At 58.2% G+C, this 17,987-nt stretch overlaps 1 protein-coding gene across 3 annotated transcripts; it reads right to left on the reverse strand.

Moving 5' to 3' along the window:
* Positions 1-274: 274 nt before the first annotated feature.
* On the reverse strand, positions 275-16,117 carry GRK6 (G protein-coupled receptor kinase 6; the record flags this gene model as incomplete). 3 transcript variants are annotated; one of them, XM_084268616.1, is made up of 16 exons in its annotated part: positions 275-1,782; positions 3,311-3,445; positions 3,574-3,711; positions 3,951-4,088; positions 4,337-4,545; positions 4,638-4,727; positions 4,864-4,901; positions 5,565-5,755; positions 6,449-6,589; positions 7,199-7,262; positions 7,578-7,670; positions 8,901-9,001; positions 9,276-9,353; positions 9,673-9,785; positions 12,575-12,670; positions 16,066-16,117. In XM_084268616.1, the coding sequence occupies 16 exons, from the start codon at positions 16,115-16,117 to the stop codon at positions 1,732-1,734; spliced, it is 1,728 nt and encodes a 575-aa protein (XP_084124742.1). The 3 variants fall into 3 exon arrangements, with proteins under 3 accessions (XP_084124742.1, XP_084124743.1, XP_084124741.1); XM_084268617.1 differs by having other exon boundaries at positions 12,557-12,670; XM_084268615.1 differs by lacking the exon at positions 275-1,782 and adding an exon at positions 2,706-2,804.
* Positions 16,118-17,987: the final 1,870 nt, after the last annotated feature.

Genomic DNA, 17,987 nt, shown 5'->3' on the forward strand with positions numbered 1-17,987 from the left:
GAGGGGCTGTGCTGAGGACAAATAGGGCAGCAAGGAGGGGCAGGAGCACCCCAACAGCACAAGGCTCTGTACCCAGAAGTCCACAGCAGAAGCTGAGGGCCACACATGGTCCCCAAGGCTCAGCATCACCTCCTGTGCTGCAGCCCTTCCCCCCAGGACAGGGAATGAGCAGAGCCCAAGGCAGCCAGGAACAGGGGGCCCCTGCTCCTCCTTGCAGCCCCCCCACCCCCCGGCACCACAGCAACAGAAGGCACAGCGAAGCTCACGCTTAACAAAAGGTTAAAAATTTAAATACTCTCCAACTTTAGTGCAAGGCAAGCAAATGATACCACAGGTCCAAGTAGGTGCTCAGCCCCCCAGGGGGGCCTGGCTCAGAACCAGCACAAGGCAGCAGCACACACACGCGTGTACACACACACACACACACACACACAAAGACGAGTTATTGCTGGGACAAGTGTGCACAGGAGGGGACAGGCCAGCAGGATGGAGAGGTGGGCTGAGCCCAACTCTGTTCCCTGGGGATGTGCAGGGCTCTGGCCCCTCCACTCCCACCCTGCCCTCAGGCGCAGGGGCTGCACTGGCTTCCCAGGACCCCCAAGCGGGTACAGTGGGTGGGCAGCTCCCAGGTCCACTGGCTCTTGGGTCACAGCTCCCAGCATGACCCCACAAAGGGACATTCCCTTTACCCAGGCTCTGCTCCCTGAGAGCTGGATCCCTTATGTGTCTGCTCCTCCAGTGGGGAGCTGGGCCTGGGGACCACAGCACTCCCAGCACGCAGAGACGGCCAGCCCGGAGCTGGTGGGACTGCACTGGGATCATCCTGCACCACACTGGGGATCAGACCAACCCTTCAGAACCAGCAGCAGGTACCTCTGGAGCAGGTGCCATGAGAGCAGCTGTGTCCAGCTGTGCCGCAGGCTGATGGTCTGGAGAGGGAGCTGGGATCAGCTCCCCAGAGCTGGCAGCATGTGTGAGACAGGCAGGAGGAAGCAGGCTCCGGCAGACAGGGAAGCGGGGATGAGGCAGTGACGCTCTGCTGCCAGGATGCAATGGTAGACGCTTTGGCACAGCCGCTTCCTGTGCCTTGGGGCTGAGCAATGGACTCCGCTGGAGCCAGGGACGCCTCAGCACGGCCAGAAAGGTCAAGGAAAGATGCTTTAGACACCTCAAGGCACAGAAGGCCTCTGTCCAGGACTCCCTGGTACAAAGCTGGGACCGTCGCTCCCCCCATAGGAGGACATTTGTGCCTGTGACAGTGTGGGGGCAGCGCAGGCCCCCACCTATATAGATTAAAAATCAACATGATATGTACAGACCGACGTATATAAATATATACCAACCCTGCAGTGCTGCTTCGGCACTGTGGAATGTGTCAGCAGAGCTGCTCCAGCCTGGCCTCGGCCCACGCTGGCACAATCCCTCCCTCCCACCCTGGGCCTGGGAGGGGAGCGGTAGCTGGCGGACGGCAGCAGCACAGTCCCAAGCAGCAAATTCAGAAGCCTCCAGGTCCATCACAGGGACGAAAGCTTGTCCCTGGCCAGATCTCCTCGGCCTGGGCTGCGTGCTGCTGCCAGCACTGGAGCCGTCCTCAGTCAAATACAGACATGTCAAGCTGTAAACGAATCCAGCGGGGCCGCTGCTATCTTTGTCCTTCAGGCTGGGCTGTTGCTCTGCTGGGCACCTGAAGAGGCAAGGTGGGGTCCCAGGGGCTGGAGAATGAGCTGTGCTCTACAGCCGGGTGGGCTCTTCCTCGCTGTCGCTGCAGTTCCCACAACAGTCCTGAAGTCAGAAGGGCAAGGAGAGGGAGGAGGGAGAGAGGAGCACAGCAAGCAGAGGGTGAGCACAATCACACAACCCAGCTTACAGCTGCCCCCTGGCAGGGAAGGGCCAGGACTCCCCCCTCTCACAGGAGAGCTACATGGAGGCAAGGAGCTGGAGGGGACCCCCCAGTCTGCAAAGAAATAGACTGCATCTGGGGGTTCAGCTCCTGGCAGACAGACTGGTGAGCACACAGCTGACTAGCTCAGAAGCCGGGAAGAAGATGGGCTCAACGGCCTACAGCCACCCATGGAGACAGCTCAGTGCCAGCACAGACGATCTGCCTGGCTCAGGGCTCAGCCCCAGCTGCAGCAGCAGCTGAAAGGCCTCTTGCTGCAACGGGAGGGAGTCTGAGCACGGGGAAATGTCAGACGCTTCACAGTTTCTCAACACTTGTGTGTGTCCCGGACATCCAAAGAGGAGTGAGGGGAACTTCCCACAGCCCCCTGGGAGCAGAGCTCCCAGCAGCGGCAGTGCAGGGGCAGCTTTGGCTCAAGCTGAAGGCAAGGCCTCCCCATGAAGGCAGCGAGAGCAGGGAAGCAGGATTAGTGGCTCAGGGGACAGTTAGAACAAGCAGCAGCTTGTGCTCTGCTGGGGGAAGGGGATAGGCACTGAAGGACAACACTCCTCTTTCCCAGATCTTCCCATGTCCGCAGGCCACCAGGTATTTCCCTGAACAGAGCAGCCGGGAGAGACTGCTCACCTCTGGAAAGAGAAAACATGCGGCAAATCACAGCTCAACCTCTGCCACAGGCAGCTGCCCATCCTCTGGCAGGTCCTGCCGGCCTTGGGAAGGGCTGGGTACCCCATCCCAGAGCGGGCTCTGGCTAGCACGGCCCACTGAGCAGTGAAGCACAACTTAGAGCTCGTCGGGGAAGCAGGAGTCAGCACCGGCTGGCTGAGAGCAGGTCCAGAGCCAACCGCGCTTGAGTCCCACAGCTGCAGGCAGCTGTTGAGAGGCAGCAGCCCAGACTTTGCCAGTCCTGGAAAGAAGGCAAAGACTGTTCTGCTCAGAGGAGACAGGCAGGCAAGCAAGCCCACAGCAGCTGCAAAACATTTCCGTTCTCCTCATCCCTCGAAAGCACTGCTCTCTGCCTGCTCCAGGTCTGGCACAAACGCTCTGGGGAGCACAGGGGCCCATTCCAAGAGCAAGGTCTTCTTCAGGGATGATAATATTTATGTAGGAAGGGAGCAGACTTGCTGCTTTAGTGCCTTCAACAACAAACCCCCCACCTGTGTGGCTGCCAGGAGACTCCATCCCAGCCCTCTCAGCTCCCCCAGCACAGGAAGCGCTAGACAGGTGAGGGCTGGCTCCCTGCAGCTTCATGTGGGTCCCCCTGAGAGCCTTGGGATATAGCCACCAGCACAGGAAACAACTCTGCCTGCTTCCCCCTTGTGCCCACCTCCCTGCCAGATCTGCCTGGCATAGGCAGGAGCGGGCTCAGTGCTGCCAGAGGACTTGATGGGAAGAAAATGGACAAACTCTTACCTGTCTGCTGAATAAGCGCTGGAGTAACCCTTTTTTGGGCTGTGGAGAAGGCTGCCCTTTCCAGTCCAGGTCTGGGGGCACAATGCCATCTGTGCTAAAGACATTCAGCTCCTTAAAACACTCTGTCTCGATCATCTGGAAGAGGCACAGATGGCTGCAGCGACTGCCACGCTGAGGGCCCAGCAGAGCAGCAGGGAAGAGCATGAACCCTGTGGAACGCTGCTCTCTGCCATGGTGGGCACAACCAGGAGCTGCAAACCTACCTCATTCTGCCAAGGAATGGGCACACTTCCTGTAGCAAACTTCTGGTAGAAGTCATTGTCTGTGGGCTCCAGCTCCACCCCTTTCACCGTGGAGAACTGCTCAATGTCCAGAACATCCTTGCAATAGATGGCCTGGGGCTAAATGACACAAAGACTGCTCTAATGCCAGGCTCCATGAAGATACCACTGCCTCAAATAACCATGGTTCATGGCCCAGCCCAGGCAAGCCCAGAGCTTGCCTGACCCCTGTGCTGCCAGACTCCAGAAACAAAAGGGAAGGGGATGGGTCCCATTTCCTCTGGTGAGCCACCCCAGGGCTCCTGCTTCCCCTGATGGCACCAGTGACTGAACAGGTCAGGACATGGGCAGGCACTTACATCGGGTTTGAAGGGTGGATCCAGCATGCCTGCTTCCAGCCTCCTGAAGTTGAGGTGCTTGAACAGAGGGTGCTCCTTCACTTCCTTGGCCCCAGCTCCTCGGCACCCCAGGCGCTCCAGAGGGTCCTTGCACAGGAGCTGCAGCACAAAGGAAATCAGTTCCCCGGGTGGAGGGTGCCTGGGGCAGGAGCAGCCCTGAAGCCAGCAGGTCTCTAGGGCTGGCACAGGCTGTCCAGGCAGCTGGGAGAGTGAGGAATGAAGGCACTCTAGACCCTCCTGCGCTGCCTCATCAGGGACAAGAGAACCTGGCTGCCACCAGCCTGGATATTCTCCTGCTGCATGCAAAGAGGTGGTGGGAGCAAAGGAACAGGGATGCACACACGTACCATGGTGCAGAGGGAACGGGCGCAGGGCGAGAACTTCTCCGAGTACTCCTCCTGCACCTCCTTCACCAACCGCTCCACCTCCTCCCGCTTGATCTTCTTCTTGCGCTGCTGGAAGGGGGACTGTCCCTCGATCATCTCGTACACCAGGCAGCCCAGAGCCCACCAGTCGGGGCTGAAGGTGTAGCGCTCATTCTTCACCACCTCCGGAGCTACACAGGAGCAGGGGTGAAGGGCGTGTGAGGGCTGGGAGAGCACATGTGCTTGTCACACAACAGATTCAGACTAAACCAGGGCCGCTTACCCATGTAGCCAACTGTCCCCACCCGGCCCTTGATCGTTTGGCCCTCTGGCACGTGCACAGCTAGCCCCAGGTCTGAGATACGGATGTGACCTGCAGGAGGGGCAAATTAACAAGACAAAAATCAAGGGATAATGTTTGAAGCTGCCAAGAACACAGAGCAACCCTAGTTCAAGAAGAGGAAGAGAGAATGACCCAGGTCCAGGGCTTCTCTTGACCACACACTCACCATGATCATCCAGCAATATGTTCTCTGGCTTCAGGTCCCTGGGAAGGGGGAGAGTTAATTAGTAAGAAACCCCTTGTCAAAGAAAACGTGGCAAGAACATCTACATCTCAAGATGGGATCTCTCCCTTAACCCTCCACAAGAAAGCAGCAAGCCTGTGGCCAATTCTCTCATTGCAGGTACAGAGCTTGCTTTGGGACAGGCTGGGTGAGAGAGAAGGAGCAGACACTACTTCTGCTTGTCCTTCTCCAGAGCAAGGTAGGACCAGAAGGGACTTTCTGGCCCTATGTTTAGCCATGCCATCCCTAACACTGCATCACACAACCCAGTGAGCAGTCAGTCAGCTTGTTCTCCCTCCTGCCCAGCTCTCCATCTCCAGCCTACCGGGCAGCCTACAGTCCTTTGTTCTAGTGTAAATATGCCAGGGGAGTTGAGCACCCAAGCGTCTGCCCCGAGGCATTCACAGCAGGATCACATCCTGTTCTTGGTGATCATTTACCAGCATGAGGAAGCCAAGCTTAGCTCTCCTCTCCTAGGAGATCAGCTTTCTGTTCCTGATCCCCTCACCCAGCTCTGGGCTACTTTCAAGTCTGAACTTATGTTCTTGGGCAGACCAACCCAGCTGGGCTAGTAAGAGCAGCAGGAACCCTCTTGCTTCTGCAGCCTGTACAAGGTCTCTCAGCAGGGGCCAGGCAGCACGCACCTGTACACTATCCTCTCCTGGTGCAAATCCTCAAGGCCACAGCAGATCTCAGCAGCATAGAAAGCTGCCCGGGGCTCCTCGAAGCCAGCCTCTCCCATGTGGTAGATATGGAACTTGAGGTCCCCTCCATTCATGAGGGTCAGCACTAGGCAGAGAGCATCTTTAGTTTCATATGCATAGGCTAAGCTCACCTGCAATTCAGGGCAGAAAGGCTGTTAGAAGACACAGCTGGAAGAGGGAGGTGCCCACACGCTGATGGGCACTTTGTCACCCAAACAGCCACTCATGGGTGGCAGGACTGGACCTTTGCCAGCAGCAGAGGGGGAACAGTGCAAACCCAGGGAGGACATGGAAGCGCCCAGCAACCCCTGCACACCCCCCAGCCTTCCTCAGACAGGGAGGAGGACACTGTTTCCCTGAGCCAGAACTGCTCCCCTGCAGGGCAAGCAGCACCCAACAGCAACCCCAGGGAAAGGTCTCATGAATCCTCTGTAAGGGGAGGCTTTGGGTGGTCCACACCTCAGTGCAGCCAGGGAGAGCGCTCCCCACCACACAGCTCAGAGCTAGGCTTCTGCCTATCTGGCTGTCTGGAGAGACAGTTCTTGCTGCTTGCTTCTGTCCCAGAGGTTAAGGAGGTACCTGTGAGACCAGGTTGGGGGTTTGGGCCTGAGTTTGGGGGCATTTAGGTCATGCTGTGGAGGCAGAAGGAGGTCCTGCCAGACCCCAGCCTTGTGAGAGATCCGTAGCCACCAGAACCCTACCCTATGGGGCAGGGCCTGCTCCTGCCTCTCCACGTGGGGAGAGGAGCACCGAGGTGCTGGGCCGGCTGGTTGGAGGAAGAATCAACCACGGCAGCAAAGTGAGAGCAATTCCTATGTACTTACTACAAACCTACTGTTCACTTTTTCCAGGATCTGTTTCTCATTCAGGGCCATGGCCTCTCCCTTCCGTTTTTTGATCCGTTTCTTTTCCAGCTTCTTGCAGGCATACATCTTCCCTGTGGCACGCACTTGGCAGGCACAAACCTGGAGAGGGGACAAGGCTCAGCACCCTCCCACTGCCATTTCCAGGGTGGGGATCTAGGTTCTGCTCTCAGGAAGAGGCAGGGAAAGGCAAAGATGTCCTCGTCTGCACCAAGGTGAGCGAGAAGCCTGTTGTCAAAGTAAGGACACAGGGAGCAGTGACATCTCCAGATGTCACCGATAAGCTGAGGGCTGTGATGCCCCTGCCATGGTGGTAGCAGCACCATGGGTGGTGACTGGGAGGACAGAAGGCCACTCCAGAAACAGAAGGAAGCCTGACAGCAACAGTTTCCAGGAGAGCTGTTTGCCCTGCCAGGACACCCAGAACAGTCTCTTTGCCCAGGCAGCAGTACACACTACAGGGCATGTGCTGCCCACCCTGCCCAACACCTCCCACACCTCCAGCACCTGACTCCTGCCCCTCCAGGGAGAGATGACAGATCCTGCAATGCCCAGAGCATGGCAGTGCCCAGTGCAGAGCTACTGCAGCCCTCCCAGCCAGGCACTGGAGCAGCTTGTGGCACATGCTGGTGGCCAACCCAAACCTTGTGTTGCAGCAGGCAACAGTGACTGCCTGGTACCCTGAATGCAGAGGAAATCCTGGTCACTCACCTCCCCAAAACCGCCCTTGCCCAGCACACGGTACTGGCGGAAAGTGTTTTTGGTCACTGGCTGCCTGTGAGGCAAAGGAAACTGGAGTGAGATGAGAGCAGGGAGAGAGCAGGCCCTGAAGACCAAACCACCCCTCTACCCTGACCTGAGAGACTGTGGCTTGCCCCAAACCCCTTGCTCAAGCAGGCCTTGCTTCCCTGAGAGGCAAGTGAGGCTGGGGTAGCCAGCACAGCCAAAGGGCCCTGAAGGAGGGCGAGAGCAGACAAAGGCCAGGCCGGGAGCTCCTGTCAGGACCCAGCACAGGAAGGAGCTGAAGGGACCCCTCAGGTAGCTCGTGAGAGCAGGGTGCAGGTCTCCCAGCGATGCGGGGCAGCTTTACCGTTCCAGCCATTTCCACTGCAGGAAGCGGTTGAAGTACAAACTGTCGAGGTAGTCGGCAAAGGGAGCCACGCTCAGGTAGTCGTGGATAAGCCTAGGAGAGAGCAGAGCCAGCAAGGATGCTGAGAGCTGACCACAGCCGTGGAATAGGTCGGCGGTCTAAGGAAAGAGGAGGTGACCAGCCCCAAGAGCTGGGTCACCATCCCCTCACCCAGCCTGGTGCTGAATCACCCACGCAGCCCTGCCCCAGAAAGCCCACCCTCTGCTAAGCCTGATGCAAAAGGAAGGCGTGTTGGAGGTACTGCTGTGACAAACACAGCTCCCTGGGACCGGGCTGGCACCGCTAATTGTGGCCTCTCAGAACCAGCCGGGGCTGTGGGACAAAGGGGGATGATGGGACCCTTTGCAATTGCCCCTCTGCTCACAGGGCAAATGCACACCCAAGGCTGTAATCAGCTGCTGAAAGCCGCTAGCAACGTTCAGCACCGGGCGCTGAGTTGTTCATTTTCAGATGAATATCCAGCACAAAAGGCCACCAGGGATCCTGCTCGAGAGAGCTAACTGCCTCAGAGACCAGCGCCAGGGCTGCCCAGCAGAGTAAAGAGCCTTAGACATAGTGTCTAGACTGGAGACATGCATCAAGGAGAAGCGGACGGGCTCTTCCCCTTTCAGAGCTTGCCAAGAGCAGGCAGGGCCCAGCCCGGAGGCTCTACATTCAGACAGCGACACTGGTTACCACACACAGAGCTAACGTTCCCCAGAAGACTGCAGCAAACCCATTGCCACAGCCCTGCGCTCGATTAGGCAACATGCTCCAGCTACTGTTCAGGGAGGGGCAGAGGCCGTAAGCCCCGTTTGCCTAACAGCTTCCGCTTCGCAGCCGGAGCCAGGACCTCTGCTTCTGCGATGGGAACCTAAGTGACCTTAGATCCCTGCAGCAACAGCCAGCACAACCTAACCACAAGGGCCACATCTGTGGCCAGCGGGAGAGGGCAGCTGGCACCGGGACTGCAGCTGTCAGCTCAGCCCTGAGGGTGCCTATGAGATCCTGGCACAAGACTGGGAACAGCACGGCCAGATGCTGAGGCTTGTTGAAACGGGGTCTTCCCAAACGGCAGCCTCAGACCCACAGCAGATTGAGAGGAGTGACAGAGGTTTCTGCAGCAGCTTGTGGCTCCCGGAGCCCGGGGCAGATCCGTGTATTTGCAGCACAGCAAACTGCCAGCCCAAAGTCCCCCAGCCTCAGCACCAGCCCTCGCTGGAGAAGGGACCACAAGGCATGGGGTGAGTTGGCTGCAGCGCCTGCCCCAGTCCTCAAACTTACTTAGTGGATTCCTTGAAGAGCTCCTTAGAAGGTTCCTGCTCCAGCCTCTCGCAACAGGCATCCACCAGCTGCAAGGGGACTTCAGGCACATGGTCCTCACTCTGGGGACAAAGGGATGGAGTCAGACATATGGAGCAGAGCACGAGGATCCTCCTAGGAAGGAGAAGCCCACAGTAACAGCACACAGGCACCCATCTGCTTTAGGGCTAGTGGGAAAAGAAGCCATGGCTGCTTGTGAGGCCATGGGGTGGCTCCGTACTCTGCCCTTACCATCCCACCCAGCACATTTGCTGTGGCAGGACGTGGGTAACGACAGCTGTCAGCTTTTCCAATTGCTCTACCACTGCAGGCAGCAAACACAACCCTCTTACTCACGTTTGGCTTCAAGTACTTTTCAATCAGGTGCTGCCCGCATTCCTTTCGCTTCTCATCTGGAGCCACTTCGTACCCTGCCTGCACAGAGCAAACAGCATGAGGAGCAGGTCCAGCCAGGAGCTGAGCCTCGCTACCGGGCACAGCTGCGGAACAGCAAGACCCACTGCCCAAGCTTTCCCGTGCTTTCCTGGAAAACCAGATCTCCAAACAGCTCCCTAAGCAAAGGCCCAGCCCTACCCTGGAGAAACTGCAACTTGCAGGATTTTCCTTCAGGAAAACCTTACGTGCCCAGCAGAACCTGGCAACTGCCAGCACATCCAGGGCCAACTGCCTTGTGCCCAGGGCACCAAGAACATCCCTACCTCCCCCAAGGAAGCCAGGTGGGCTTTGCTCTTACCACAGCATCCAGGAACTTGACGCAGCGTGACAGCTCAGGTCGTGTCTCGCAGAACTGCCGAAAGAGCATGTGCCCAATGGGCTGCTTCTCACACAGGCTGTGGTAGTCCCGCTCTGCAAATGTGGAGAAGACCACTGACTGCCAACCCCAAGGAGCAGCTACAGCTCACTGCCCCAGGCACGGGCGGTGAGGCTTGTGACTCGTCAGCCGGCTGCTCACAGGTCCCACCAGCTTGAGACTCTCAGGAGAGTGAAATGCACCCCACGGGGACAAGAGGCATGACCAAGCTTTTATGTTTCCCTATAGAAGATCCTCATCCTTGGAAGAGGTTTGTTTGACCTGCTGTTCTGTACAGCCTGCCCCTCTGGTTTCTAGCGATGGATCTTGGTGTCTCCAGCTTGCCCAGAGGCTCTATTCTCAAACCCTTGCCCAGGAGATGGATCAATGACTCCAGACACACAACCTTTCCTTGTGACATGAAGAACACACCAAGCTCATTTTGAGGCAGACTGACCAGGCTAAAAGTTGCTCTGATGCCTCTTAGAAACAACTCCTGTTCCCAAAGACCATGCTTTGGAAGCAGCAGCCTCAAAACTGGGGGCACCATTTCCACAGATGTCCTGTTAACGCTGCACAAGGCAATTAGACCCACTCCACAATACAGCCACTCACTCGTCGATCAGCTCCTACTGCAGATTACCAAACAAAAGTGCTTTTATTTTAACTGTCTTTTTGGGGGTTATTTCTGATTATTAACCATTACAGGACACAGAAAGACAGAGTTGGTTCCCTGTGTTTTTCACATGTGATGTAGTTTATAGAGTATTTCGATGACTTTATTTGATTTAGTGAATCCAACCAAACCTGTTGCCATAGGAGAGATTAGAGGATAATGGGAACTTCTGCTTGAGGACAAGGGCAGCCGATTCTTCCTACCCCTCTCTGAGGTCTGGCAGCCCAGGCACAAACCAACCCCTTTGATTATCCACAGCACTTCCAGTTCTCTGCTCTTTTCCTCTCCTTCCACTCCTAAGATGTTGTCTGATCCCGAGCCAGAACAGATTTCTGTTACAGCCACTGCCACTGAGGGCTGTGGGCTGCCTGGGGTGCAGATGTGCAGCCGTCCATCGGCACACAGAGGAACTTCCAGCTCTCCCTGGTGCTGGGTACTGCTGGCCTTCCCCTCCCTGCACAGCAGTTTCTCCCGAGGAAGCTGCGGCTTCCTGCGGGTGCAGGAGGGCGCAGAGATGGCCTGGCTGTGGTGGGGGGAGGAGGCTGCCTCACCAGCTCTGCTGCACCAGCCGGTTTCCTTGTGTCTGCAAGCAAAGGAGTTCCCTTCAGCTGGGAAGAGTGGAGTTTGTGGAGAAGCTTTTGGTTGCCCTCGCCGCTGCCCAGGCTCTCACAGCTTAATTCTGCAGCAGGCAACCAGCCTGCCATGCCCACGGTTCTGCCAAGCCTCTGGAACAGGAGAGAAATACCTTCCTAGCAGGCTGCAAGGGGAAATCAAACCACTCTGGCCAAACAGGGACGCAAGCATGAGGAATGGGGTCATCTTTCCCATGGAGAGACCAAGCAAGGTGGCTGTCACCTGGGCCAGAAGAGCTTTTTGCGTGCCTCCCCAAAGGGGAAGCGGGGACATGGGCAGTGGCAGCAAACCGCTGGGAGGGACTGGCCTCCCAAAGCTTCACAAGGTCACTGTCCTGACAGTGGGACAGCAGAAACAGACACACTCACTCACCAGCACTCACCACCAGCAAACAGGCAGCACAACAAAGGTGCAGTTCAGTGCTGGAGAACATGTCATGACACACACAGAAATTGGGGCTGGGGGCAGGGAACGGGCATCAGCCGAGGGAAAGCTCTGCTGTGGGTACACATCAGTCAGAGGAGCAGGACGGGGCTGGTGTGGCCACAGTGGGACCCACGAGGACAACCCATGCCAGAGCTGTGGTCAGTGCTCAGAACTTGCTCCAAAGAAGCAGTTAGCAGCAAAGCCAAGGGCAGAGTCTCCATCTGACTACACTTGTCCACAAAGCTGGCCCTGTGCACAGCAGCAGGACCAGGCTGGTAAGAGTTTGGAGGATACAGTGTGGATGGCAGAGGTTGACTTATTCCAAGTGCTAGAGCCTCATGTGCCCTCAAAGTGAGCCACCCCTCTCCTTGGGGCTGCCAGCAACTGGAAAACCTGTGCAGGGTGGAACTGGGGACTGGAGGTGCAGAAACCCAAACTCCCTCCAAAAGAAGGCCAGTGCTGTGCCGCTCTCCAGCTGGCAGCTGAATCCAGAGTGACAACTCAAACAAGCAGAGCATTCCCAGCCTCCGTGCCCCAAAACAATTTCACCTGATCTCAGGACCAAGCCTGCTGCACAAACAACATTAAAACCATGAAGAGTACAAAGTGCAGTATTAAAATGACAGGCCAAGCCCTGCCCAACTGTACAATTCCCATCTGTACCACACATCACGAGTCCAGCTTTGCCAGAGTAAAGCTGTGGCATTAGTGTTAGAAGCTGAGGTCTGCAGCATGGGACTGAATCCCAGCCAGGCTGTGCAGAGGATGTTTGCAGGACCTTTGTCATTTATGCAAAGGCACCCCAGAGCCACAGTCCAAAACTCCACACCACAGAGCAGGTCTGTTTGCACAGAGAAGGTTGGGTATCTCTCATGAAGCTCATCACAGTCCGGAAGGCGCGTGGCCAGACTAACAGGTGAGCACCACAGAACTGTGACTCACCTACCCACTGCTTCCTCCCTACCCCCAGAGATTCTGGCCAGGCTTTGGCCAGCACGTAGCCCATCACCCATCCCCGACCCTCATGGGCACGGCCGCTTCCACGTGTGCCCACCAGCCACCCTCACCGCTCCGCAGCGCAGCCCGGGCGGCCCCGCTCCCGCGTCTCACCGAGGGTTTGTCGAAGATCCTCGCAGAGGCTGATGTGGGGAAACTGCAACATCTGGCGCCATTTCTTACTCTTGCCTTTCCGGTTTCCGCCACCACCTGCGGGGCACAAAACACCAGTACCAGCAGTTAAGAGCAGGGACGTCCGGCTGGAGCCAGAAGCCAAGAGAGGAGACACCCTCTGTCCATTTTTGGCGAGGAAAACAGGATTGAAGTGGTACCACTGTCTCCTGGCTGGTGGAACAAAAGCCTGAGAGCCTCTGCCTGCCAAAGGAAGCAGATGGACCAACCGCTCTGGCTGCTGAACAAAGTGACAAACAAGAACGTGAAGACCTTTCACATGGACATCTCAGTCACTTGGGTGTAAGTTTGGGGAATCGGGGCAGAGGCAGGAATGCCTAAAGCCACAGGTTACTCTGTGCCTCCACAGGAGTTCTTGGCTCCCAGCCTGTCCTCAGGACCTCTTCCTAACTAATCACCTCTGAGGCCAAGCCTTGCTTGGTGTGAAGCGCTTCCTGCTGTAGTAACGATTTTCTTGCCACCTACTCATTCCAGACTGATTGCTTTCTCCAGGGAGGAGCTCTCAGAGAAAGGACAAGAAGCTGGGAGACAGGAATTCCTGCCTCTAATCCTGGCTCCACAGACAACTCGCTGCATCGCCCAGGGCTCATCTCTTCAGTTTCCCACCTGTGAAGTGGGGACGCTCCCACCTTTTTCCAGAGATAAGCCAGCCTCAAAAAAAGCAGATCCAAGAACCAGATATATTATTCCAACTTCAGCTGCTGGAGTAAATGCCCAGTGCTGCAGGACAGGGTGGGAAAGCTGCTAGATAGACCAAAAAATTTACATCATAGCAAGCACTAAGTATTGAAATACCGATTGCTGCGATCAGCCAACGTCCAGGGATTGCCTTCCCTCCTGCTCCATGCCAACACACACAAAATCTCCCACCTCCCTTTGGAAATACATTAAACCACCCTGTGGAGTTGGGCCAAAGGCACAGATTTCTGAAATCGGGGCAGTTGAACATCATTTATCAGCTCTTGAGAAACAGTTTCGTAACACCTTCCTCCACCACAGATGCACTTCAGCCCCTAATCCTAGACACAGACCCCATGCATCCAGCTCCCCGTGCCACAGGAGGCCCTGGTTGGACAGGCAGGTGGGATGGGGCCATCACAGCCAGCCTTGTACAGGGCCAGCCCCGGTCCGAGCCCCTGGCACGCTGTGGGTCGCTGTGCTACATCTGCTCTGCACCAGCAGCTGGGCTGCACAATTGTACAAACTCAGGAAGGAAGTGACTCAAGGGTGAGCAGAGGTGGAAGAAAGCAGCAGCACAGACACCTTCTTATCAGCCACAGCTTGAGGCAATGAAGGCCCACAGTGGCCCAGGAGGAGACGACATCCTCTCCCCATTAGTACTCAAGGAAAGGCAGAGCAATGCCCTGCAGCACCCAGAGGAACCTGCAGCTTGCACTTCCTTGAGTTGTTTGCTTTGAAAGGAGGCTCCAGTGCCCTTCACACATGGTTCTCCCTGTCCCTCCCCACCCTGCAAAAAACAGCCTGTCAGGAGACTTGTCTCCTGCACACCAATCTTCCAGCACCCGCATTTTGGGGATGGGGCATGGGGTGGGCCAACTCCACCCAGAGCTTTCCACAAGTTTGCTTCAAGGCTTGGTGATAGCTCAAAGCTGGTCTGCTGTCCCTCTGCCAGAGGCCTGCAGGCAAGGGGGACAATGGGGGAGGATCCTTCACCTTCCTTGGGACAAACCCTCCCAGAAGAGTTTAAAGGAAACATTGAGTTCAGCCATCCTATGGCAGCAGCCAGAGGTGACTGTCAGCAGCTCCCCAGCACATCCAGGGTGATCTCAGCCCCACAGTCCCACACCAAACCAGGAGGATCCCAACAAGGCTGGGCTGGATCAAGGCACGTGGTATTGCCAGACCCAGACAGCAAAGTGGCTCTGTCCTGTCACTTGGACTGCTGGAGCTCATCCCAGCAACCACCACGGCCACTCAGCCATGGGTGGGACACCCATGCACACCCACCTGCAGCTCTTGTGGGTCAGGAACTGTCTGACATGAGTGTGCCAGTGGATCGCATCAGTGTGCTGCCAAACTGTCCCTGTCTGCCAAGGGAGAGGCACCAGAGGAGCGCAGAGAAGTGCCACAGCGGCCACCTGACGCCTCGCTCCGCATCACTGACCAAACTCTGCTCTGCTGAAGGCACAACAGGAGTCAGTATCCTGGTCACTCCCTCTGTGGGAAGCAGGGTCTTTTGTCTAGAGGTCACGGGTGCCCCTGATTGGCTTTGTCTGGACTGGGTTTTGAGTCAGTCCCTGCCATTATGAACCGTAACGGCAGAGTCCACCACGGTCACCGTGCCTGAAGTACCTACGCTAAGCCTGATTTTCAAGCAGCTCAAAAATGTCTCTGCCCGTGTAAATTCAATTTCGTTCCTCTTTGCTCCCACAAATCTAATCTCCAAAGCCCTCTAACTGGATTTCAGTCGGCCCCTCAGGCTCCAAAATGACTTAGTCTGGCCAGCTGCACACCGCGGGCCAGGAGGGACTGTACTTCCCTGCCGCTTTATGGGAGCTAATGAACTCCCCGACGCCAGGCTGAATCAGATCTGCTCTGCCAAGGACCAGGCTCCAGAGCAACAGATTTCCCAGCTCTCTCCTTAAGCCATCCCGAGGCTTCCCTGCATGGCCACTCTGTATCTCTGGGACACCCCACCGCCGAAAGGCTGTGCCCCCACTGAGGCCCCGGAGTTCAACCATGACCTGGGAAGCAGCGGCAGGTCTGTGGCAGCGCAGCAAAGCTCCTGGCACCGAGCGGACCAGAGGTCAGGGTTGGTGTGAAGGTGACGGCAGGGTCCGGCTCACCAATGCAGCTTCGGGATCGCCTCTCGTGCGGGAAGCAGCACCTTCCCAGCCTGAAATCAACCTCTATTTCCCCTCCTAAAGCACCCAAAGCCGCTGTCCCCGCTGCCAGAGGAGCACGAGCAGCCTCTGGAAGGGGTAAGGCTGGAGGCAGGCGGGGGTTGCAGGGCTGTTTCCACAGGAGATGCTGTCAGGCCGCCTCGGAGCGCTCGGCAACCCGCCGGAGGAAGCACAGCCCGGGACGCTAACCAGCCCCCGGGGCTGACCAGCGCCGGGGCTTCGCTTCGGGACCCTTCGCAGCGTCCCGCGCCCGACCCGCGCCGCTACCTCCCCGTTCCCAGCAGCGCCGCGGGCAGCCAAGGCCGCGACACCCCGCCGGGAGCTGACAGACATGGCCGGAGACCACAGCCCGCCCGCCGGCCCTCGGCCCGGGGCAGCGGAGGCCGCTCTAGCAGGCGGGCTCACGGCTCAGGCCACCGGCCGACCGGCACCTCCCGGGAGCCGGGTCAGCTCCGCGGCCGGGCTGCCCCGCGGCCGCCTGCCCCGCCGCCGCCGCCCCGGGCCTGCCGCCTCCCCGCGGCTCCCCCCTGCCCCGCCGCCGCCACTCACCTTCGCGGGCCTTGAGGAGGACGGTGTTGGCGACGATGTTCTCCAGCTCCATGGGCCCGGGCGGCGCCACCGGCTCCGCACCGCTCCCCTCCGCTCGGCCCGCGCCCCGCCGCCGCCGCCTCCCCCCGCCACCGCCGCCGCCGCTCCCTGCCCCGCCCCTCCGTGCCCAGGCCACCAATGCCTGCCCACGCTCCTCCCGCGCCGCGCTCCCATTGGCCCAGCCTTCCGGGAAGCCCCGCCCCTCCGACGCGATGCTGTCCTGCCGTTGGCCCCGCGGCGGGCATGAGGTGTGGAAGGGCGGGGCGGGGAGAGACAAGCGCGCGTCACTTGGCGGCCATTGGTGGAGCCCTGCGGGGGGAAAAGGAGAAGGGTGCTGATTCGGCGATGAGCTGTCACTCAAGGAGCGCAGCCGCCGCTGCGGGAACAGATTGGGCGAGCCTCAAGGGCGCCCAACACATATCAGGATGCGACTTCTGCGGCACCTGATTGGGTAGAGCGCTGTCACTCAGCCACTGCCTGGATCGTGATTGGGCGGGGGGTGGGGCCGAGCGAGCTTTCATAAGGGAGCGCGGGGGCGGGGGCGGCTCTGCGGAAGCGTGCGGTGGCGGGTTGGGGCGGTGCGGGTTTGCCTGCGCTCCCCCTGGGAGCACTTGCGGGGATCCTCTCCCCCTCCTTCCACCCTGCCCGTGTGTCCGGCCTCTTCAACGAAGCCCTCCGGGCGCCCGGAGTCGGCCAAGCCCCGTGTCTTGGGGCTCCGGCGCTGTGTGTCTGCCCCCCCCCCCACACACACACACCCCCCGGCACCGCCGCGGTGGAGGGTCGGGGTCTCCTCGCCCCTTGGCAGCGCCCCGGGGCTGCTCCGGTGCCGGCCCGAGGCTGGAGCTCTGTTTGCTGCTGCTGCCGGTTTCTTCACAGAGCCGTGGAGGTCGGAAGGGACCTCGAGAGATGGAGTCCAACCCCCTGCCCAAGCAGGGTCCATAGGACAGGGCGCACGGGTCGGAGTCCAGACGGGGCTGGAATCTCTCCAGGGAAGGAGACTCCACACCCCCTGGGCAGCCTGTCCCAGGGCTCCCTCACCCTCACCGTGATGAAGTTCTTTTGCATATTGGTGCAGAACTTCCTGTGCGCCAGCTTGAGGCCATCGCCCCTTGTCCTGTCCCCATGGATGCTGAGAAGAGGCTGCCCATGTCCCCCTGTGTCCCACACTGAAGATAATTATAACCATTGGTCAGATCCCCTCTTAAGTCTTCTTTTCTCAAGGCTGAACAGCCCCAGTTCATTCAGCCTTTCCCCATAGGGGAGATGCTCCAGGCCTTTCGTTATCTTTATAGCCCTCCTCTGGACTCTGTCCAGGAGATCCCTGTCTTTTTTATACCAAGGAGCCCAGAACGGGACACAATACTCCAGATGGACCCTGACCAGGGCAGAGCAGAAGGGGAGGATCACCTCCTTTGACCTGCTGGTCACGCTCCTTTTAATGCACCCCAGGATGCTATTGGCCTTCTTGGGCACACTACTGGCTCACGGCCAACCTGCCTTCCCTCCATCCCTTTGCTCTAAAAGCTTTACTTTTGCTGGCCCTTCAGTGAGCAGCACCTGTCTGAAGGGGAGCTGCGAGGCAGGAACCTCCCCTGCTTGCTCCACAGCAAGTCATTGATCCCTCTGCAGAGCTCTGTCTTACCTGAGCATGCCTCGGTGGTTTATCAGCCCTGCAGCTGACCTGCCTAGCTCCTTGCTTCTCCTGGGTGCAAAACCACTTGTTAACCCTCTTACCTGTTAGCAAGTTGCACCTACCCCGCTTCCTGCTCCGGGTGCGGATGTTACCTCTGCCTCCGACGGCTCCCATCTCTTACTCCAGCCTGTGGGCGATACCCTCATCCTGCCTGTATGATGTGGCTGGTGGTGGCCAGGGCATGGAGGAG

Source organism: Gallinula chloropus, assembly GCF_964237585.1.
Source record: "Gallinula chloropus genome assembly, chromosome: 10".
Taxonomy (NCBI): Eukaryota; Metazoa; Chordata; class Aves; order Gruiformes; family Rallidae; genus Gallinula; species Gallinula chloropus.